General features: G+C 41.4%; 1 protein-coding gene across 2 annotated transcripts in view; it reads left to right on the top strand.

The window, feature by feature from the left end:
• LOC133457501 (kelch domain-containing protein 8B-like) overlaps window positions 1-24,033 on the top strand; it is a 277,606-nt gene that overhangs the window by 189,177 nt on the left and 64,396 nt on the right. For both annotated transcript variants that reach the window (XM_061736838.1, XM_061736839.1), the window contains exons 3-4: window positions 5,913-6,077; window positions 16,948-17,172. In XM_061736838.1, coding sequence (XP_061592822.1) covers window positions 5,913-6,077; window positions 16,948-17,172 — 390 coding nt within the window. The remainder of the gene's footprint in view (window positions 1-5,912; window positions 6,078-16,947; window positions 17,173-24,033) is intronic.

Raw genomic sequence — 24,033 nt, 5'->3', positions numbered from 1 at the left:
TGTCTTCAGATCATTCAAGAATGTGAGGGGGAAGGCGTTTTATCTGTTCAATACCTCCTCAAATTCTGGCAGCAAAGCCTTCACATTAGGAATGGTGGATATTTTACCGTTCACGATAAACCGTCAAAAATATTCCTCACGATAAGAATTTGTCATTTCACGGTAAAAATTATAAATTCGTATGATGTTTTTGTGTAAAGCTGATTTATAGTTCTGCGTTAAATCCACGCACAACATACGTGAAGGAAGGAAGGAAGGAAGGAAGGAAGGAAGGAAGGAAGGAAGGAAGGAAGGAAGGAAGGAAGGAAGGAAGGAAGGAAGGAAGGAAGGAAGGAAGGAAGGAAGGGGGAGAAGGAAGGGAGAAAACAAGGAAAGGAGGAAGGAAGGAGAGAGCAGGAGGAAAGAAGGAAGGAAGGGGCAAAAGGAAGGAAGAAAGAAAGGAAGGAAATGAGCCTGAAAGAAAGAAAGAAAGAAAGAAAGAAAGAAAGAAAGAAAGAAAGAAAGAAAGAAAGAAAGAAAGAAAGAAAGAAAGAAAGAAAGAAAGAAAGAAAGAAAGAAAGAAAGAAAGAAAGAAAGAAAGAAAGAAAGAAAGAAAGAAAGAAAGATAAATTCCCGTTGATGACGTTTTTGTGTAACAAACATGGCGGATCTGAGAGCGACATATATTTATGATAATTGATAATTGATAGATTTATAGTTACAAAGATGGAGTTGAATTGGTATTTTTTTTATCGTCATTTTTATCGTTATCGGAATAAATGCCGGAAATTATCGTGATACATTTTTTAGTCCATACCTACTTCACGTATACAACCCATTTCATCCACAATTTAACAAACAAATCTTTCTGGAGACGGAGGCAAAATGTCATTTTTTCCATCATGTATATATAATTAACTAAGTTTATCCACTCCAGTATTGTGAGCGCTTTTTTGGCGGCAGTTATCAAAATTCCAAATAGATATTCATCCGACCGTCCTATCAGGAAATCAGTCCTTCCCAAATGAAGTACATAGAACTGGTAAGTCAGATCAGCATTAAATATACGTTTCAGTGTCTTGTCAAGCTCATTCCAAAAGGGTTGTATCACTTTAGTATTACTGTCATCCATACATGCTTTTTGTTTTGGTGTGATAAACAATCGGATCAGACATTTCCACCCAAACTCACGCCATATGTGAGAACTTGTGCATTTCCATTGAAATTTACATATTTCAAGCCGATCCTCATTTGTTATTGAAAAATTACCCTCCTTTTCCCATTTCGCTCTAATATATTCGGTGGAGTCAGCCTTTTTTGTCCTCAGGCCTTTGTACAGTCTGGAAATAACACTCTTATATGGGTCTTTCTGGTAAGCACCTGTAAGTATCTTAACTATGGGGTCATTTAAGTCAGTTTTATTTTTAATATTTTGTTCAAAGTGGCTACGCATCTGGAGATATCTATAAAAGTCAGGTTTTTCAAAGTAGTATTCTTTTCTTAAGCTTTCAACATATTTTAATTGTCCCTTTTTTGTTAGAGAGTAGAAAGTAGTTATTCCTTTTGAAATCCAGAATTTGAATCTATGGTCCATTGTACACTCGCCCCTTTTTATCTCGCTGCGCCGTGCGCCTTCACATTTTAATTCTCACAACTTTGAAGGCGCTCATGCTAATGGGATGTAAACCTCTGAGCCGCTGGTTCCTCGTCTCTCCTCTGTTTTCCTCCCCTCTGCAGCATTTCAGCCTTGTGTTTGCTTACTCGGCACTTTCCTATTTATATCAATATATAAATATTCCTATATATATAAATATATATATATATATATATATATATATATATATATATATATATATCACAATATTCAGCCAAAGATATGCTATATATATTACGATATTCAGCCCACGATACAATATATATCACGATATTCAGCTCATGATACGATATTTATCGCAATATTCAGCCAACGATGCAATGTATATCAAGATATTCAGCCGACGATACAATACATATCACAGAATTCACCCAACGATACGATATATATCAGGATATTCAGCCCACGATACGATATATATGACGATATTCAGCCAACGATACAATACATATCATGGTATTCAGCCAACAATACAATATATGTCACAATATTCAGCAGATGATACCATATATATCACGATATTCAGCTCATGATACAATATATATCGCGATATTCAGCCAACGATGTGATATACCGTAGATGACCAAATAGTCGCCCGCGCGCAAATACGCGCCTGTGCTCTAATAGCCGCCGGGGGTCCGAGCCCATTTGGCATAATAAACGCCGGTTCAATTAAACGCCCGGGGGAATACCAGTAATAACCTGGTAATAACACTGTATTTGCATTGTATTGTGTACAGTATCGTTCATACTGCTCTGATCAGCTCCGTGTGTCGCCGTTACACAGACAAACTGTCTTTGTATATCAGAGCATGTGAGCGGAGTGAAGCGGCGAGAATTTCCGTTCCTCGCTCATAAAGGTTGTCACCGCTCTGCTCCGCCTTCTATTAAAATCCCAAAATATCTGTACCGTTTCTGATTGGGTGTGTGCACTGCGAATCATTTTTAGACACAACAAAGAACGCGTACCGCAAAAGTTGTGTCTTTGTGTCTGCGGAGGAACCCGGCGTCCCAGCAAAGTGAGAAGAGAAAAAAGAGTTCAGCAGACAGCGCACACACTGAAGGCTGATTTATGGTTCCGCGTTACACCAACGCAGAGCCTACGGCGCAGGGTACGCGGCGACACGCACCATACGTGCAAATGCGCTTTTTTTTGCTATTAAAACATGATTTGTAATGTGAATTTGCAAAACTTAAACTACAAATAATAGTTTTTGACGTAACATCAGAGATTGTGCATGCTCTCTGTGAAAGGATGAGTCCAATCGGGTCGTAGCTGCTTCAACTGTGATTCCTTCACGAGGAGCGACCAGGATTTCAAACACGCTTGATTTTATTGCGACCTCACGATTCGTGATCGGGAGCTCGTCGTGAGGTGTTGTGTTGTGTACAGTGTGTACAATTTTAGTTCCAGTGGTACTATGGTGATCTCATATGTTCTTTGTAAGTAATGGTCTGGTGCTGCTCATTGCAAAAATAAATTGTAGCCTGGTGCAAATACCCGCCTGGTTCTTATAAACGCCTGGGGTCCAAGTGGATTTAGCATATTAAACGCCCGGGCTACTAAATGGTCATCTACGGTATATGACGATTATTCAGCCAACGATACGATATATATCACAATATTCAGCAGACGATACGATATATATCACGATATTCAGCTCATGATACGATATTTATCGCAATATTCAGCCAACGATGCAATGTATATCAAGATATTCAGCCAACGATACAATACATATCACAGAATTCACCCAACGATACGATATATATCAGGATATTCAGCCCACGATACGATATATATCATGGTATTCAGCCAACAATACAATATATGTCACAATATTCAGCAGATGATACCATATATATCACGATATTCAGCTCATGATACAATATATATCGCGATATTCAGCCAACGATGCAATGTATATCAAGATATTCAGCCAACGATGTGATATATATGACGATTATTCAGCCAACGATACGATATATCACAATATTCAGCCAACGATACGATATATATCACGGTATTCAGCCATCAATATGATATATATCAAGATATTCAGCCAACGATGTGATATATATGACGATTTTTCAGCCAATGATACAATATATCACGATATTCAGCCAACGCTGCAATATATAACACGATATTTAGCCAACAATATGATATATATCATGATATTCAGCCATCAATATGATATATATCACGATATTCAGCCAACAATACGATATATATTTGGATATTCAGCCAACGATACAGTTCAGATTAAAAAGGGGTTTAAACGTTCCTTCAGCAGATTTCCAGACACAGGAGTATCCAGTTTTTTTCAATTTCCCACGTGACTCCACTGGCCGTCGACGAGCCACGCGTCAAGCTTTAAGACATACTGATGGGGGAAGACCTGCTCGGTCCTTCCCACGAGTCGCCAGGGCATCAGAGCATCAGAGCACCGGTCCAAGTGACAGGTTTATTATCTCCTTCTTCTTCTTGAGTTTTAGTCACAGTTCTGAAGATCCCTCATCCGTCTGGGGGGGCTGAGTTCCCCTCGGCTCCTTTCCCTCCCCCCTTTTATCTTGCATCATTTTAATTCTCACAACTTTGAAGGCGCTCATGCTAATGGGCTGTGAATGTAAACCTCTGAGCCGCCGGTTCCTCGTCTCTCCTCTGTTCTTCCTCCCCACTGCAGCATTTCAGCCTCGTGTTTGCTTACTCAGCACTTTTCCTCCTCCCTGTATCCTAATGGCACTGCAGTGCTGGGGGGGGTGCGTGTCCTTGTGGGAGGCTGATTCAGGGGTCGTGGATGTTTCTCAGAGATAAACGCTGCAGCTTGGAGACGGACGCGGCACTACCTGCGTTCGGGCCGAATCACCTGTTTGATAAACCAACGTAACACGGTTTATCTGTGATCGGAGACAACAAGTGTCAAAGCAGCTGATTTTTTAGTGTGCGGAGTCACTCCACTTTCCCACAACTATTTACAGGCCTCCCCATGGTAGTAAACAGTAAAGTTGCTTTCGTCAACGAAAAATATGACTAAATATCGACGTCAACGAACTTTTATCACCTGAGGAAAACGAGACGCAACGAAAATGCTGGTCGTGTGACGATAACGTTAATTGAATATATAATGCAATATTGTAGAGGAATAAAAACCAGACTAAAATGTAGATTACTAAATAAAAAAAGGATCCTAATCATGAGAGTTCAACGTAGATCTGGGAATCATCTGCATAAGCTGTGACTAGAGACCCCAGAACTGGTCCCTGTGGGACTACGGTGGTGTTGCCAAAATTCTGACTAAATATCGTCGTCAACGAACCTTCATCACCTGAGGAAAACGAGACGAGACGAAAATGCTGGTCATGTGACGATGACGATAATTAAATATATAACAATATCATAGAGGAATAAAAACCAGACTAAAATGTAAAAATAAATATGTTGTAAACTCAAATTAGCGACTTCTGTATCTGGAATGAATGTATTCTTGAGTCTATAAGGTAACAATAATATAATAATAATAAGATAACCTTGTTTGAATTTTAAAATGGGTTTGGCTAAATACAATCTTTGACTAAAACTAGACTAAAATAAGACTAAAAGACTTTTAGTCGACTGAAACTTGACACGACTAAAAGGAGAATGAACGAGACTAAAACTAATAAAAACTAAAATGATAGCTGGACCCAAAGACTAGACTAGAACTAAAATTGAAACAGGCTGACAAAAACAATAACAAAGATGTGCAGTGTCTTTTATATTTTAACCTCAATAATGTTATATTATATTTATCCTGTGCAAAACTATCCTCATCCCTCATTCAGCACAATTACATCCCTACATCAACATATCCTACCTGTTCTTGCACTGCACTGTTTATATGATCTCATACTGCACTATTGTTCTTCTTCTGTATATACTGTATGTTTTTTATTATATATTTGTACTTTTTCATCCTTTTTCTCTGTGTGTTGTGTGAACTGCTGCTGCTCAAATTGAATTTCCCCACTGAGGGATGAATAAATAGTTAAATATACGTATATGAATAATAATTTGGCCTTTTTCAACCACTTCTGAGGAAAAGCTGTGAGATGAAGACGCTGATCACGGATCTTAAGACCAAACAATCCCAGATGGGGTGACCTTTGACCTCTAGTCCCTTCAGGCACCAGAACATGTCCTTTCATCCAAAGGAAACTAAAATCATGACTCATGTTTGTTTTTCCGGCCTTTGAGCGCCTGGATCGTGTCTGACCCCTGTCTTTTGTGTCTCTGCAGACGGGCAGGTGTACGCCCTGGGGGGCATGGGGGCCGACACCGCGGCCCAGGCCCTGGTCCGGGTCTACGACGCGGGGAAGGACCAGTGGCAGCCGGCGGCGGCCATGCCCACGCCCCGGTACGGGGCCACGCCCTTCCTGGTGGGGAACCGGGTCTACATCATGGGTAGGTACGGGGCCGGTACGGGGCCACGCCCTTCCTGGTGGGGAACCGGGTCTACATCATGGGTAGGAACTTGACGTCGTCCTCGCCGAAGAAACTAGGGCTGGGTATTGTTAAGAACCTCACGACTCTCAAGCTACCTTACACTTGACAATATTTACTACAAGAGTAAAGGCAAATCCTCAGACTTTTTAAAAATATGGCAATCTCATACAGAATTTGATTTTAAGATTACGTAGGTAATTGTAAGGCATAGTGACAATGATAAGACCTGAGTGTAATGGTTTGTATTGTTTTGTTGTCGTGTTTGTTTTAAGTGGGGTTTTCCCACCGTTTGTCTGTTTTGTTTTGTTAGGTATTTTTGTTTTTGTTTTCGTTGTGTTTTGAGGGTATATATTTGGATATCATTTTTGTTCTTTAACGGACCAGCCCCAACTTAGGATAAGAAAGTAATGACATTTTGATAAGTCCCCTTCATCAAGAAGTAGGTAGGAATATTATTTAACTATTTAATTATTATTTCAGAGTCATTGATAGAACAGATAGGGTAGTACTATCTGGTATTCTCAATTAGTGCATTGAGTAGAATTTTTGGTTAGTATATTTGGCATGATTATAGCACTATGAAATATGTTTTGGTATGTATGGACTTTGACTTTTTTTTAAATTTATTTTATTTTTGGAAATTGAGTTGTGGGGGTTTGTGTTCTATGTATCTAAGGTATACCCCTCTTTTTGTGTCTGAAAATATAAAAATACAATAAAAAAAAAAAAAAAAGAAAATGTTCATTTTGAAAAACACCGGAACTTGAAAATATGGAAATAAAATGTTGCATATTGATATTAAAAAAAAAAAAAAAAAAAAAACCTCACGATTCGATTCGATTTCGATTCTTTAGGTTTCGATTAGATTTGATTCAATATTGATTGAAATGCTTCGATATTGATTCAGTAAGACGTAGAAATACACAAATACCTGTTGGCAATTTTTTAATTTTATTTTTATTCATGCCTTTAAAATGTGGCATGTTACTTCACATAGAAATGAACTGAGCAATTAAACTTAGCAGCACCATCATGGCTCACTTGTGCATTTGTACTGTAGTACAAAAGTTAAAATAAAAAAACATGACAGTTCTGTGTCAACATGATCGCGTATCGTGGTTCAAGAGTGTGTACCATCTTCTTAAAACCTTGATTTTCCACAACACTGTACGGTCGAAGGTCCTTACAAATGAAGACTCCGTTATCTTCCGTGCGCCAACGGATCTTGGCCCGGTTTCCCAGATCAGTTAAGTAGTTCTTAACAGTTAAGTAGTTCTTTCACAGGCTCCTTAAGATGGTTTGAAAGAAGTCTTTCGCTGTTAAGAACTACTTAACTGATCTGGGAAACCGGGCCCTTGGCCGTAGTTTACGGTTTAAGGCTTTGTTGAGTTGCATCTGTTTTGGGTCCACAGTTTCAGCCTCAGGTTGTTGCGTCCGCATGGTGTCGGCTTAAGTGGTTCTGCAGGTTTGTCGTGTTGCTGTTGTATTTTAGTTCTTCCTGGCACAACTTACTGTACACACCACCCTACTTTTGTCCATTTCTAAGGTTCCTTCTTTAAATGGGAATTCAAAATGAGCCCAAACGTCTGATCTGAAAGATTTTCCGCTTGCCGCTGTCCACAAACCGCGAATCATAAGAAAATATTGCGCACAGCGCCCCCACAGGCCAGGAGGTGAATCATTCAGAGGCTTTGCTTAATCCATATTGAATTAGGGCGGGGAGAATTGCAATGCATCGATTTTTCGATATTTCTACCCACCCCTAGAAGAAACCCACGTGTGACATCACAGGGGGGCCGTCCCGTAGCTTTTAAACCAGTAAGAGAAACAGAGGGTACCAGGTCTGGATGCGGGTCACGATATATCGAGGATCATGGGTGGTTGGAGGGAGGCGACGCCGCCTCCAGACGGGTGCAGACAGAACTACTCCCATGGCGGCCGCAGGTCCTTAAAAAGTATTACATTACATTTTCCTAAAATAAGGCCTTTAAATGTCTTACTTTGTCTTAAATCTGAATCCAAGGGTCTTCATTTTAGATAGAATTTATCCGTCATCATTAAAAAGTTTTCTTACATTTTGAAAAGGAAAAGTTTATTTAATCATTTTGAGGAGAAATAAACCTGTTTACCAGTTATTAGACGCCTCAGTCAGGGTTGCCAAGTTGGGCAGATTTCAGCCCAATTAGGCGGGTTGATCAGATCTGGGCTGCTTTTCCTGGTTTTTACTAAATATTCAGGATAAATTATTAAGAAAAAAGTTTCCATTATGGCAGAGAAAAGTAGAAACTTACACAATAAATTCACTGATATTTTATTTGCTTCAATCTACTCAATTTAATTTTAGTCTTGGTTTGAAGCCTGAACTTTCTGGGGCTATTTAGTGGTGATGTGAAGCTTGAAATCTATTGTGCATTTAATAATTTATGGTTTTAACATAGATAATATAAGATTATGGCGGGTTTTACATAAAGTTTGGGCTGGAACCTGTCAGATCTGGCAACCTCGACCTCAGTGCTGGATTTCTTAGCCTCCAGACGAGGAGAGCAAATATGGGTGAATGTAAATCTGGGTTCAAAGTGTCTTTTTGGTCTTAAATTTGTTGGAAAATGGTATTAAAAAGTCTTAAATATAACTTGGTCAAACCTGTAGACGCTGTAGATGCCTTAGAATCTCCGTGGTCTGGTTTATACGGGAAGCTGCTGCACTGCATTGTGGGTAACGGGGTTTAAGGGATGATCCTGCCAAACCTCCACGATCACGTCTGTTGTTCCTCGACGTGTTGAAAGCGTCCGCCGTCGGGGGCAGATAACGTCCCTGTCATCCTCCCCGCCGCAGGGATCAGCTGACTTCCCAGGGTGCATCACTCTCAGAGATACGAGGGCCCGCCGCAGGGATGAGCTGACTTCCCAGGGTGCATCACTCTCAGAGATACGAGGGCCCGCCGCAGGGATCAGCTGACTTCCCAGGGTGCATCACTCTCAGAGATACGAGTGCCAGGAAGTGCCGGAGGCTCGGCGTGTTTCTGACGATGACAGAACTGTACGCTCACTCAGGCTTTTACTCTCAGAACGACAGACTTTTACCTGAGAGACTCGGTGTTTCCTCGGGTTCTTCTTCATCCCAGGGTGCCGTGTGGTCTCTGTATTCAAATCTAATCAAACTTTATTGATAGCACTTTTCATACACGAGTAACGCAAAGTTCTTCACATAATAAAATCAACATTTAAAGGGGACATATTATGGCATTTAATGTATATTTTAAACAGGCCTTGAATGTCTTAAAAACAATCAAAAGCTTGTTTTTTCTACATAAATCAGAAATTCAGCCTCTATTTTTACCGCTTCTAACCTCCTTTTCTGTGCTGGATTCTGAGGGGGCGGGGCTATGATAATGAAGCTCTGCGCTGATTGGCTGCCTGAATGACGTGTAGCAGGGGAGGGAACAAAGCCTCTCTGGGTAGAAGAGCAGCATGGGACACACTGGACAAGCCTGTCCCATGTGATGCGAGCGTCAGCGACAAAATCAATTCCATGGCTTTATTTTTGTATTGGACTGTCCTAACTGACCTCGAGTTTAACGGTTTCAGTGTGGACAGAGAGCGTCCGATGTCACGCAGCTCGACGTCGGGGGGGGGAGAAAAAAAATACATCTTCACACTGAGTATATACACAGTATTAAGTTGCAAAAAAAAACACCTCAGCAGCACACAGCTCAACAGACATAAAAAAACATACACAAACAAGACAACATCATAGCTTATGGGTATGTATGGTATGGGCAGGTCGGGGGAGGGGGGGTCCCGGCACAGTTCATCCAAGTGAGGGCCGCGGCAGCTGGTGCTCAAACCCGATGTCCGTGTCAGGGGGGGCTGATAAGAAGGGAGCCAGGGAAGGCGTTGAAGATGTGTGGTTATCAGTTAGTGTGTGTGTGCGGTATGTCCGTGAACCTTCGCTCAGAACTGCTACTCAGCCAATGTCCTTGATGTTATCAGGTGGCTCGTACAGTTCTGAAAACAGGGTCCGCAGGTGTTCGTGGGAGAGGGGAGGGGCTAGTGGGAGCAGAGTCATCTTGTTTACATTCCTCCAGGGAGATTGTGAGCAGGAGCGGTCAGGCCAGGACCGCTCTGTCAATGGCAAATTATAGAATCAGCTATTATATCATTATCCTCCATCGGCATAACTGACACACCCCTAGACTGGTTCCATTCCTATCTCTCTGGCCGTACACAGTTCATCCAGTTGAAATCCTTCACTTCCCATCCATCCTCCCTTTCCTCCGGTGTCCCCCAGGGCTCTGTCCTTGGCCCTATCCTCTTTATCATGTATCTCCTCCCACTTGGTCTAATTTTCCGTAAATTCAACATCCACTTCCACTGCTACGCGGACGACACCCAGCTCTACGTTTCCTCCAAACCCACTTCCACCTTCCCACCCTCCTCCCTCTGTGCCTGTTTGCAGGAAATCAAATCTTGGTTTTCCTCATATTTTCTCAAACTAAACAGTGATAAAACCTGATAGTCCTCATTGGCTCTAGGTCCACCCTCATCAAATATCCCAGTTTCACCCTCACCATAGACAACTCCTCGGTCTCCCCCTCCCCTCAGGTCAAGAGTCTAGGGGCCAAATTTCACAAAGAATAGATTGCTCCCGCAAATAGCGCTGTGAATTGCGCCGCATTTGCGCCCGCAATTTGCCCTGCTTTAAGGTCCTATTCACAAAAGATTTTGCTGTAATGATATGCCGGGGCAAACACGCCCATAAAGTTTTGTGGATCAGATCAGGATCTGACAGTAATTCATGTTCTGTGTTTTGCTACACACACCTACAGGTCAGCTGTTAAACACACACATTCTAAATTTATATGTTTATATGGTGGAATTGTTTGTAATAAAGCAGCCCCTTATGTATGGATGAATCCTGAGCTCCGTCCTGTTATTTTTATTTTTAAATCCGAGATAAGTCCACAACCCCACTTGATCTGACTTTCTACAGTCATGTCTGACTGTAGATTTCACCCTTAATATCATTCAGTATCACACAGGCTTGAATGATATTGAAGAGAGAGAGAAACAGAGACAGACGGGGAGTGAAGCCTGAATTATGGTTCTGCGTTAAATTGACGTAGAGCCTACGCCGTAATCTCAGGCACCATAAATCAGCCTTGAGGAGTGAGTTTGCACGCAGTTAATACACGCTTCGAAAAGACGGTATTTGCTCCACTATTTTTGCGTGTGGCAAATAGCGCTGGCCTTTGTGAATTAGACGGTTTTTGCAATGAGGCTTATTTGCATAGAAAGGGGGCAATTTTGCACCGAATGTATGAATATTGCCTAATTTGCATGCATGCAAATGGCACAGGCGCACCATGACACTATTTGCTTGGCAGCGCAGTTTGTGGTGCAATTCGCCCTTTGTGAATTAGACGCTCTCTTTTTGTCTCATTTGCACCGGTTTAGCGGCCGCAAAAGCCGCGCAATCCTTTTGTGGATTTGGCCCATGGTGTTGTCCTCGACAGCACCCTATCATTCCACACCCACATCAACAACACCATCCGGTCCGCCTACTTCCATCTCCGCAACATCAACCGCCCCCGCCCTTCACTCAGACAGACAGACAGCTGTTAATAGAATAATTAAAGTTGTCTAGGACGGACAAAGTTGCTGCAGTTTCAGCACCGTTTTATAATCCAAAGTTCATCAAACACAGAAATAAAGACTTGAAAGTTGTGGTGAAAGTTGAGCCGGGGGGACTCCATCGTTATGAAACATGAACAATGACAATAAAGAATCTTGGATCTGTGAAATGATCAACAGATCTTTCTCTTCTCCTCCGCCCACTCAGGCCACCGCCATCCATTCCTCTGCCGTCCCTCCCACTCAGCTGACCCTCTTCCACTTTCTTCTTCCACTCCTCCACACTCTCCTCTCTCCGTTCCCTCTCTCTCTACTGCTGTGTCATCGTCTCATCTGCTTGTCCTGTTTTTCCCCGTCGCTTCAGTGTTTTACACTTTCCTCCGCCGCTCTTTCCCTTCTCCATCCGTCTCCTTTAGCCTGTTTTTCACCTCCTCTCCCTCGTTCTCCATCAACACCTCTCTCATCACTCGCTCGCAGCATTCTGCCTCCACTCGTTCTTTTATTTTACAAGGTTAAGTTCTGGGTTGTTGGAGTAAACAGACATAAAACCGGATTCCAAAGCCGTCTGTTTTCCTGACTCTGACATAAATGCCGAGGACGTGATGAGGCAGGAGATGAAGTCGAAGGAAAGGATGAAGATGAAGATGAAGGTGCTTTTGGTGTTTTTTTCCACTTGAATCTACCCAGAAGTACGAAGACGTGCACTTCCTCGACTGACGCACAGACGTTTCTCCGAGTGAAAATGTCCAACTTCAGAGCAGAAATAAACTTACTGTATTAACGATTCTGGGTCTCCATGACAACTGTACAGGGGGAGGTCTTTTTTTTTTTTTTTTGTTTTACAGTTTTTCACAATTGTTTAAACACATTTATTGGAACATCAGACACAATGTGCACAACCTGAAACTCATTTTTCAGGTGGCTGAACCAATCCTGCTGAAATCCAAGCACATTTACTGCTCTAGACTCAAATTCCCATTCCATACCACACATTTCTCACAACACTACACACAATTCCCAATATCCTGCACACTCTTCCTGAATTCCCTCTCTTGCTGTTCACACAGAACACACAGTCAATCACATTTCTAAATTCCAAAGGCTGTTGTGCAATATGCAATCAGCAATTTGCCATTGAATTCATATTCATTGATGAAGCGGGTTCAACCTTGTAAAAAGAAGGCGCCGAGGGAGGAATATCATCGGCCAGCGTGCCATCACAGAGGTCCCTGGCCAACGTGGGGGGAACATAACAATGTGTGCTGCCATCAATCACCACGGCGTCCTCCATCACCGCCACCCTTGACCCCTACAACCCTGCACTTCTTCTAGCATTCCTGGACCAGCTCTACAACATCATTGTCCAGCCAGACCAGATGGAGGACACAGAGCTGGTCAGGTTCGTTGTTATCTGGGACAATGTCAGTTTCCACCGGGCTGCTCTGGTCCGTGAGTGGTTCACGGTCCATCCAGAAGTTGATGTCCTATATCTCCCTCCATACTCTCCCTTCCTCAACCCAATTGAGGAGTTTTTCTCTGCCTGGAGATGGAAGGTATATGAGAGAAATCCTCAGACACGGATCCCACTGCTGCAGGCCACGGAGGACACATGTGGCGATGTCACTGCTGAGGCCTGTCAAGGCTTCATGCGGCGTTGTAGGAGATTGTTCCCCCGCTGCTCGGCCAGGGAGAACATCGCCTGCGACGTGGATGAGGTCCTGTGGCCAGCCAGGGATGAAAGGCAGGATGCAGCCTAATACTTTTGTTCTGTTTCTATTTTCTGTCAAGTTTTCATCCCCAGCTTGCTGTGATGTCCAGTGGACTGCACATTTTGAGTCCAAATACTGTACTGTAAAAATATTATTTGTTGTTACAGTAAAGAATTGTGTGTTTTCTATTTGAGTAGCATATACATAAGAATACTATATGGTGATAAATTACATCCAACAGCTGAAGGTGTAACACTGAACATACAAAAGCATGATTCTACAGAGGCATTCATATAGTGTTTTCCATTCATACTATAGTGTCTTCCATTCTGCACATCAGTGTTCAGTGGGTGCTTAGAAATGTCTACTCAAATGATGTATGTGTTTGGCATTTGAGAAGGAAATACCATTTAGTGAAGAGTTAACACTGTTTTGAGGATAGAGTGTGCTTTTGCAAGAGAAGTGTAGGATTTAGCATTTTGTGTGTGAGTTTTTTATTTTTTGTTTAGAGTTTTGAGAAAGTGAGGTAGTATATCAGGAAATGTGTTTAAACAATTGTGAAAAACTGTATATGCAGCAATAAACTTATGTTTAACTTCTTGACATTTGATTGGCGGCCGTAATGACTCCTGAGCTGTGACTAAAGACATAAAACTGTAGGAGTTTGGGAACAAAAGAGCTGAAAAACGCTTTTTGTGGATGAAGGAAAAACATTTATTTCAGTCTCTCATTTCATTAACAAACGGTAACAGAACACTAACTGAAAACTCATCGTCATGATTAAGGCCCCGTTTCCAGGTAGCAAAAACGGTGGCGTTTTCATGCGTTTTGGCCGTTCATTTACACGAAAACGAAGCTCAAAGTCTCCAAAAACCATTATTTCTGAAAACTCCGGCCAAAGTGGAGATTTTCAAAAACTCCGTCTTCACGTTTGCTTGTAAACAGAGAGAAACGGACATTTAGGCTTCAGAACGTCACATTATGAGACAGAAACGTCACCAGCGTCATGAGTGACACCTGTGTTTACAATTAGTTTGTAACCGTCAATATTTTTTTGATATTGATATGATTTCTGTTCAACAATTTCTCCTTTTTTTACCCGTTTTTAGTGTTGGGGGTAACGCGTTACAAAAGTAACGCAATTACAGTAATGTATCACTATTTGCTGTAACGCAGTAATATAACGCATTACTAATAAATTTTCGGTAATATTTTACTCGTTACAATCTAAGTAACGCGCGTTACAACGCATTTTAACCCGTTTAGCTGTTGTTTTTTAAAGAATTCACCAACACCGCGTCCGCGAGACATCCCGACAACAGAAAAAAGCGTTGGGAACGCGGCGCGGCGGAACGTAGCGCCGCTGGACACTGTTTGTGTGGGGACCGTTCAGTGAGCAGAGCCGGCAGGGAAAAGTCAACAGTGCGGCGTGTCCGCGTGTAACTTAAATCTACCATGGTCTCAGCGTTAGGGCTCGGCCAAGTGAGGCTTTATTAATATATGGGCTTTATACATTTATTAAATATATATGAGCGCGGAGTCGGCGAGGAGCCCGAGCCGGGCGCACAGTGAGTCGCGCTGTGAGAGCGGATTTATGGTTCCGCGTTAAATCGACGCAGAGCTTTCGCCGTAGGGTACGCAGTAGTTCGCGTAACCCACGGCGTATGGCCTGCGTTGGTGTAACGCGGAACCATAAATCAGCCTTAAACCACACCTGCAGCCCATCAGGAGGAGAGGTTAAAACAGCTGCGAGTTGTTGATTGCTGGTTCGTTTTGTTAACTCTGAGAGAAATATTGGTTTGTTTGTTAGCTTGCTGGTGTTTTTTTTCTCTCTGGGAGTTATTTATGAAGAAGTTCTGAGTTCCGTGTGAGCAGTATTCGAGTTGAGGGGGGATGAGGGGTGATGTGATGGCACCCCCCCTGAAATAAAAACGGTCCAAATTACCCCCCCCCTGAAATAAAAACAGTCCAAATCATCCCCCCTGAAATAAAAACGGTCCAAATCATCCCCCCTGAAATAAAAACGGTCCAAATTACCCCCCCCCTGAAATAAAAACAGTCCAAATCATCCCCCCTGAAATAAAAACGGTCCAAATCATCCCCCCTGAAATAAAAACAGTCCAAATCATCCCCCCTGAAATAAAAACGGTCCAAATCATCCCCCCTGTAAAACTGCCATCCCTCCTTTCCATCCCTTATGTCATTTCATCAATGAATGTGGTTTTACTGCTATTTCAACATTTAGAGTCATCACCAGAAAAATAACACCAGAAAAATAACTTATTTGACAATTTTCACCTGTTTCAAGTACATTTTCACTTGAAATAAGTAGAAAAATCTGCCAGTGGGACAAGATTTATCTTTTTTTGCTATTTTGTTGAAAGTAACTCAAAAGTAAAAAAAATATGTAACTAATTACTTTCAAATGACAGTAACTAGTAATATATATGTATATGTATATGTATGTATTATATTTTGGATGTAACTTGCCCAACACTGCCCGTTTTATATTCTAAAGTCACACTTAAAAGTAACTCCACTTCTCTGTCACTCCAAACCAAAGACTCTCGTTCATCTTGGAAGTAACTGGAAGTTACTCGTGTCATTTGTTGATGTTTTTTTCTTTTTGCAGGTTCCTGGAAATGATGGTATTTTTCATAACGTAGAGGGGGAAATATCAATTTCTGTAAATACCAGCTACGTGAAAACGTGGCCTAATAACGGCTCGATTCTTGTGAATTCTAACCTACTGAAACTAAACACTGTCCTGCTAGTGAGTGAAGACTATATTTGACTCACTAGCTGCGTTGGCTTGGGACTGTTGGATGTTTGAGTTAGAAAGGTCGGAGCAGTTTCCTCGGGGAACTAGTGTTGTTTCTGTCAGCCTGCTTCAGTTTCAGTTTCAGTTTAGTCTTTGGGTCAACTATCATTTAAGTTTTTATTAGTTTTAGTTACGTTCATTCTCCTTTTAGTCGTGTCAAGTTTCAGTCGACTAAAAGTCTGAGCATTTTAGTCTCATTTTAGTCAGAATTGTCCAATTTAGTCAAAGATTGTATTTATGCAAACCCATTTTACAATTCAAACTAGGTTATCTTATTATTATATTATTGTTAACTTGTAGACTCAAGAATACATTCATTCCAGATACAGAAGACTCTCATTTGAGTTTGCAACATATTTTTAATAACATCTTTTTCTTTTCCGACGACACATTGGGTTTTCTTTTCCACGTCTATGTAGGAAAGTGGATCCAGAGATGGATCTTCTTCTCCCCCCCAGAGCAGATCCCCATAGACCCCCAAAGACCCTTGGAGAGAGATCATTAATTGAAATGTGATTTCTTAGGAAAAAGGGACAGATAAAATAAGCTTATTCTTCTTTCTGTTTCCTTTCATTCAAAGAAAGTGAAGTGATTTGTTGTGATTATATTGAACTGTTTTGTTTTCCTTTTAATGAATGAATAAAGTAAAATCCCCCCCCCTGCAGGTGGGCGTCAGGGGAAGATGCCGGTGACGGCGCTGGAGGCCTTCGACCTGGAGACCCGGAGTTGGACCCGCCACCCCTGCATCCCCAGCCGCAGGGCCTTCTCCGTCTGCGCCGCCAGCGGGCGCCGCCTCTTCAGCCTGGGGGGGCTGCAGCAGCCGGGGCCCCACAACTTCTACTCCCGGCCCTGCTTCGTCAGCACGGTGGAGGAGTACGACCTGGACCAAGGTCAGTGGGGGGGGACGACCTGGACCAAGGTGGGTGTGGGTAGGCATGGGGCGATATACGATATTATCGTATATCGCGATAAAAAACGGCCGCGATAACGTTATCGTGGGGTACTGTAATTATCGCCAATTTTTTTTTTTTGTCACACAAGGCTACCAGCCAGGTAGAAGCCAGTGTTATTTTTTTTCATGTATTTTATTAATATTATTTATTATTATTATTTATTTAATATTTTTTCAGAGAGTAGTACAATCCGTGTGCATTTGACTACTGTGGCACTTTATTTTCACTCAATCTTTGTGTTGGCCATGCAGCTTTTGTTTTGTATACTACAGAGCAGTGCCTTTATTTTATTATTTTTCCAGAGAGCCGTACTAAGTAGCAGCCAGCCACTGTTAAAGTTTCAGAGAGTAATACAATCAGTGTGCATTTGGCTCTACTTTGTCACTTTATTTCTATTTGTCACTTATTTCTTTCGACTCTCAGGGAAGTATTTTCTTACAAAAAAAGAAAGTTCAAATAAGTACCGGTACCGGTACTATAGTTTACACTTTGTAATGCATAACATTTACAGTACACTATTTGTTCTCTACCTCAAGTGTCACTGTGTTGAGAATGATTTGAGAATAAATGTTCTGAAGGAACCAGTGGATCCACGGTTAGTGTTTTTCCTTGCATTTTAAGAATTTTATAAGCGACACGCTAATATCGTGATAATATCGTAATCGTGATATTTTTGTCCACTAATATCGTGATATTAAATTTTCATATCGTCCCATGCCTAGGTGTGGGGGGGGGGGGGGTCCTCTTAGGAGCCCGGGAACTATCTCAGCATACTGTTGGTTTTTATTGGTTTTCTAACTTCCTGTCTGGGGATCCCAATGCGTCCACTTTGCTGGATCTTCTTCCTCGTTCCTCCCCGTATTAACAGGCGTTCCTCAGGGTTCAATATTGGGACCATTACTGTTTTCCATTTATCTAAACAATCTACGTGAGAATGTATCAAATGCTGCATTACATTTTTATGCAGATGATACGCTCATATATGGTTCATCCCCTTCTGTAGTGCAAACCCTTGAATTCTTGCAGTCTGATGTTGTTCTGACTCAGTTTAGACTGGTACTAAATGCAGGTAAATCAAAAGTGATGGTATTTTCAAATGGCAAACGGTTCCCATTGAACATTCCTAAAGTATTAACTGCTCATGGAATTGAACTTGAAATGGTCACAACATATAAGTACTTAGGAATTGTCATTGATGAGAACTTGTCTTTTAAACCACATAGAAAAACTTGTATCCAAACTTAAAATGAAATTGGGTTTCCTCTTTAGAAACAAGTCTTGTTTTTCCTTGCTGGACACTATATCATTTATATCATTGTGCCGTACGTTTTATTACAGGATAAATCTTGTTCACCACTGCACTTTGTATGCAACTGCAAATTGTCCTAATCTTTATCTGCCCGCAGACTTTCTCCATGGTTAGTTTTTATATATAAATCTCTTCTTGGGCTGGTTGCACTTATCTATGTTCATACATGTGTAGAGACGCTAATCCTTACAACCTACACTCACAGGAAGTTGGTTCCTCGAGCCGACACTGAAAGGAATTTAACTCACTAACTACGCCAGGGGGGTCCCGACAGCCAATCACAGCAGGCTATCCTGTCCGGGTCGTGCAGTCTGGTCCATCAGAACTGTAGTCAGTAGTAAGTTCTGATGGACCTGGTAAAGGTCTGGTGTCGCCGCCAGCAGGAGCATCTGGAAGTGAACTCGCGTGGACGTGTCGGGGCGTGCTGGATAACGGGTCCGACAGGCGAGTGGCAGAACTTCTCACCGTTACCGGCACCTGACGACCAACAAATGACCTGTCGGGACCCGGACGTCTGACCCGGTCCACTACTGATGGAGCCGGGTCTCCTCCATCCTCCGTTTCCTCCGTTTCCTCCTCCATCCTCCTCTCGGCTGATTTCATCAACATGTTGCAGATCACCGTAGCAGCGGTGGGTGCTGGTTGCCACGGTAACCGTGACCCAGCAGCCCCGTGTTAATCTCTCCTCCTGGAGCGTGGCTGTGATTGACAGCTGATGAAGATGAAGATGAAGGACCACGAGGATGGAGGAACCGTGTGATTCTGGTCTGTGATTCTGGTCTGTGATGAGGTCACGACCCCCAGAGTCCCAGCCGACCCCCAGACCCGGATCATCTCCCTGATCAGCAGAACCAGGTCAGCCTGACTGGATCAGGACTTTCTGAGGTCACAGATCTGGTTCCAGCTCCCAGCATGCACCTGGGCGTCTGGATGCTGCAGCGTCTGCTGCTTTAGGCACCGTGAAGGAACCGACCCGGTCGACCCGTCAGTCGGACCCGGGAACTCTGGTCCGTTTGTGGAGTTGATGGTTCTGGTTCTGCTGCTGCTGCCAGCTACCAGAGGATGGAGGGAGAGAGGACAGATAGAGAGGAGAGGACTGGAAGGAAGGAGGGAAGGATGGGGAGAGGAAGGATGGAGAGAGGATGAGAGGGAGAGGTAGGAGAGAGAGAGGATGGATGGAGAGGGAGAGGTAGGAGAGAGAGAGGAAGGATGGAGAGAGAGAGGATGGATGGAGAGGAAGGATGGAGGGAGAGAGAGAGAGGGGAGAGGATGTAATCATGAATAATAATGCGCTGCGTGAACACGGTTGATCCTGTTGTCGTCTGTTGCCATGACGACGGCAGGACGAGGCTTCTGTGAACCCTCACCTCCAGTCTAACCTGGTTACCCACAGACCGTTTCCATGGCGACACGGTAAACAAAAACCATGGATTGCAGGAGTTAGCAACAGTAACTAAGGGGGGCGGGGCTTAGCGATCAGAATCATCCTTTATCTTCATCCCTGGTTACAGCTAGTGTTGTTTCTGTTTCTGTTTCACTTTCAGTCCAGTCTTTGGGTCCAACATCATTTTAGTTTTTATTAGTTTTAGTCACATTCATTCTCCTTTTAGTCGTGTCAAGTTTCAGTCGACTAAAAGTCTGAGCATTTTAGTCTTATTTTAGTCAGAATTGTCCATTTTAGTCTAATTTAGTCAAAGATTGTATTTATCCAAACCCATTCTACAATTCAAACAAGGTTATCTTATTATTATATTATTGTTACCTTATAGACTCAAGAATACATTAATTCCAGATACAGAACACTCTAATTTGAGTTTACAACATATTTATTTTTACACATTTCTCCTGATCATTTTCTTTTTCTGACGACACATTGGGTTTTCTTTTCCACGTCTCTGTAGGAAAGTGGATCCAAAGATGGTTCTTCTTCTTCTCCCATATATATGTATATATATATCTATATAATATATATATATATATATATATCAGTATATTAACGATCTTTGTTAGAAGACACATTTTAGCAGTTTTTATTTTGTAATCTACATTTTAGTCTCATTTTATTCGTTGACGATATTGCATTATATATTTAATCATCGTTATCGTCACACGACCAGCATTTTCGTTGCGTCTCGTTTTCTTCAGGTGATAAAGGTTCGTTGACGATTGTAATTGACCTTTAATATGAGTATTTCTATAAATGTGTTTTTATGTTTACTCATTAACGTTCTTTAAAGACAGGGTTTTATTTTATTTGTTATATATTAAGCAGACAGATGTTTAGTGCTTTTATTTTGAAGGCGTCTCGCCGAGACCTCGTAAACATCCGGTGCTTCGGACTTTAACGGTAAAAGTTTGACGGCAGTAGAAAGTGTGTCTGCAGGACTAAACTAGTGTCAGGAATGCTAAAGTGGAGCCTAACTGACACAAAAAACACCTGGCGGATAAAAGGGGTACAAGGTTTGTTTTGTTTGCAACTTTTATGCCGTATTTATGTCCAGCTTGAGTTTGGTTGCCATGGTTACTCATGTATTGTGGTTAACGGTAGCTGGTATTACCGACGAGTGAGCAGCTGTGGTCTGTATTTAAGTTAAATGAAACTTACATGAATGTAGTAAGAGTAACTCTATTTTATTTTATTCTATTCCTTTGTAGCTCTTACGGTGTGTTTGCAGTGTATTTACATCCAAGGAATAAAAACATTGTGAACCATCAGTTTGAGAGTCAACCATCATCAGTCGGGGATGATACAACGACAATATTTAGTCATAATTTTCATTGATGAAAGCAACTTTAATGGTGACGCCAGTAATCTACGGTGGAGTATTAGGGCCAAACTAAGACAAAAAAAAAAATTGAAATTACGAGAATAAAGTCATAATATAATGAGAATAAAGTCGTAATATTACGAGAATAAAGTGGTAACTTATGAGAATAAAGTCGTAACATTACGAGAATAAAGTGGTAATTTATGAGAATAAAGTCATAATATTACAAGAATAAAGTTGTAACATTACCAGAATAAAGTCGTAATATTACAAGAATTAAGTGGTAATTTATGAGAATAAAGTCGTAATATTACGAGAATAAAGTGGTAATTTATGAGAATAAAGTGGTAATTTATGAGAATAAAGTTGTAACATTACAAGAATAAAGTCGTAACATTACAAGAATAAAGTGGTAATTTATGAGAATAAAGTGGTAATTTATGAGAATAAAGTCGTAACATTACGAGAATAAAGTGGTAATTTATGAGAATAAAGTGGTAATTTATGAGAATAAAGTCGTAACATTACGAGAATAAAGTGGTAATTTATGAGAATAAAGTGGTAATTTATGAGAATAAAGTCGTAACATTACGAGAATAAAGTGGTAATTTATGAGAATAAAGTCGTAACATTACGAGAATAAAGTGGTAATTTATGAGAATAAAGTGGTAATTTATGAGAATAAAGTCGTAACATTACGAGAATAAAGTTGTAACATTACGAGAATAAAGTCGTAACATTACAAGAATAAAGTTGTAACATTACCAGAATAAAGTCGTAATATTACAAGAATTAAGTGGTAATTCATGAGAACTCTAACAGGAAGAGCATCTTCTCCCTGTGTTAAAATGAGGAATATTGAGCATCTTGTGAAGTTATATTTATATATTATATTATATATTACGACTTTATTCTCACAACATAATGACTTTATTCTGGTAATTCTACGACTTTATTTTTTGTAATTTCCATTTTTTTTTGTCTTAGTTTGGCCCTAATACTCCGTCGTAGTACTCAGCTCATGTTCAGAGTTTTGTTTTCTTTCAGTCTGTTTATCATCAGCGATGCAAAAAAGAGAGACGTGCGTCGTTTGATGGTTCTCGTCTCGTTATCGCCTCCCGAGTCTCGGCTGCTGCAGGTAACGAGCTTGGTTGTCGTTGTTTCCTCCGGCGCGTCGTCTGAGCCGACGAGGCGTGAATCTGCACGGCTGAACTCGTTGTTGTTTTCCTAATTAAGCTGACGCTCACTTAACCTGCAGCTCCAGGTAACGCAGACACCTGTGATAGCGTTAGATCTGGGGGGGAAACCTGCCTGATTACAGCTGATTAGAGGAGCAGACGTCTCACGGAGGATAGAAATACATATAAATACATATAAATACATATAAATACACCCTGGGGAGGAAGCTGGCGGCCAACGTGTGTTTTAGTGTGGGTTTGTGTTGATGAAACTCCGTATATGTCTTTTAGAGGGAGAATCCTCCCGGGTCCTGGGGGGGCATCCGCTAGTCTGAAATGAGAGAAATACGGTGGCCGAGACCCGCCATTGCTGAAAATAAAAGTAACGTATGGAGCCAAATCAAGGCCACAACACATCGGGGCCAAAAGTCTGAAACTGAAAAAAAAACAAGTGAAACTGAAAAAAAAACAAGTGAAACTGAGAAAAAAAAAGATCAGAAACTGAAAAAAAGATTTGAAACTGAAATAAAAAGTTCTGAAACTGAAAAAAAGATCTGATACCGATAAAAAAAAAAATTGAAACTGTAAAAAAGAATTTTCAGGTTCAAATTTTATTTTCAAATTAGCAAAACTTTTGGCCTTGATTTGGCTCCATAGTAACGCTGCAAACAGAAACAAACGCCGCTGCAAATTAAAGAAACGCTTAGCAAATAAAATAAACGCTGCAAACAAAAAGAAACGCCGCTGCAAATAAAATAAAAAAACGACGCAAATAAAAAAGCCCCATCGGAAGCGAATTACCGGGGACTATTTTTGCCGTTGCACCGGTGTTTTTATGTAACACATTAAAAATTACACATAGTGACGTTGAACACTAACCTTTTCACTTATTTTCTTGTTCGTTGTTCTTCTTATTCCTCGCTCTTCTTATTTCTTCCTTTTCACTTACGTCCTCTTCGTCTTCTTCTTCTCCTCTCACGTAAAAAAACACTGGTGCATCAGCAAAAATAGTCCCCGGTAATTCACTTCCGTTGTGATTTTTTTATTTACGTCATTTTTTTTTAATTTGCAGCGGCGTTTCTTTATATTTGCAGCGTTACTTTTATTTTCAGCAATGGCGGGTCCCGGCCGCTGTAGAGAAACACAGGGAAACGCACAACGGGCACAAAAGCCTTTGAGATCTGGAAGAGAGTAAACAAACAAAGAAACAACAGGCAGAGACACAAACAGCAACCAGTCCAGGTCCCTGAAACTGAACCGAGACTCGGCTACTGCGATGAACGTTCTGCTCTGTGCAGATCTGATTTGCAGCAGCGCAGCTCGGGCGTATTAGAGTTTTCAGACCTGGGGGAGGTTTACAACTTCTTAGTTCTCATTATTAATTAGGGCCCGAGCACTGACAGACCGAAGGCCCTATTGTGTCTGTAGGAACTTTTTTCTTTTTCCTCGTTTTTATTATTATTATTTTTATTTTTCCGACGAAATGAGGGCCTTTTTTCCCCCTAAACGTGCCCAAAAAGTCACCAAATTTTGCACCAAGTCA

This window comes from Cololabis saira, chromosome 12 (genome assembly GCF_033807715.1).
Source record: "Cololabis saira isolate AMF1-May2022 chromosome 12, fColSai1.1, whole genome shotgun sequence".
Lineage (NCBI taxonomy): Eukaryota > Metazoa > Chordata > Actinopteri > Beloniformes > Belonidae > Cololabis > Cololabis saira.
This window is presented reverse-complemented; position numbering and strand designations above follow the sequence as displayed.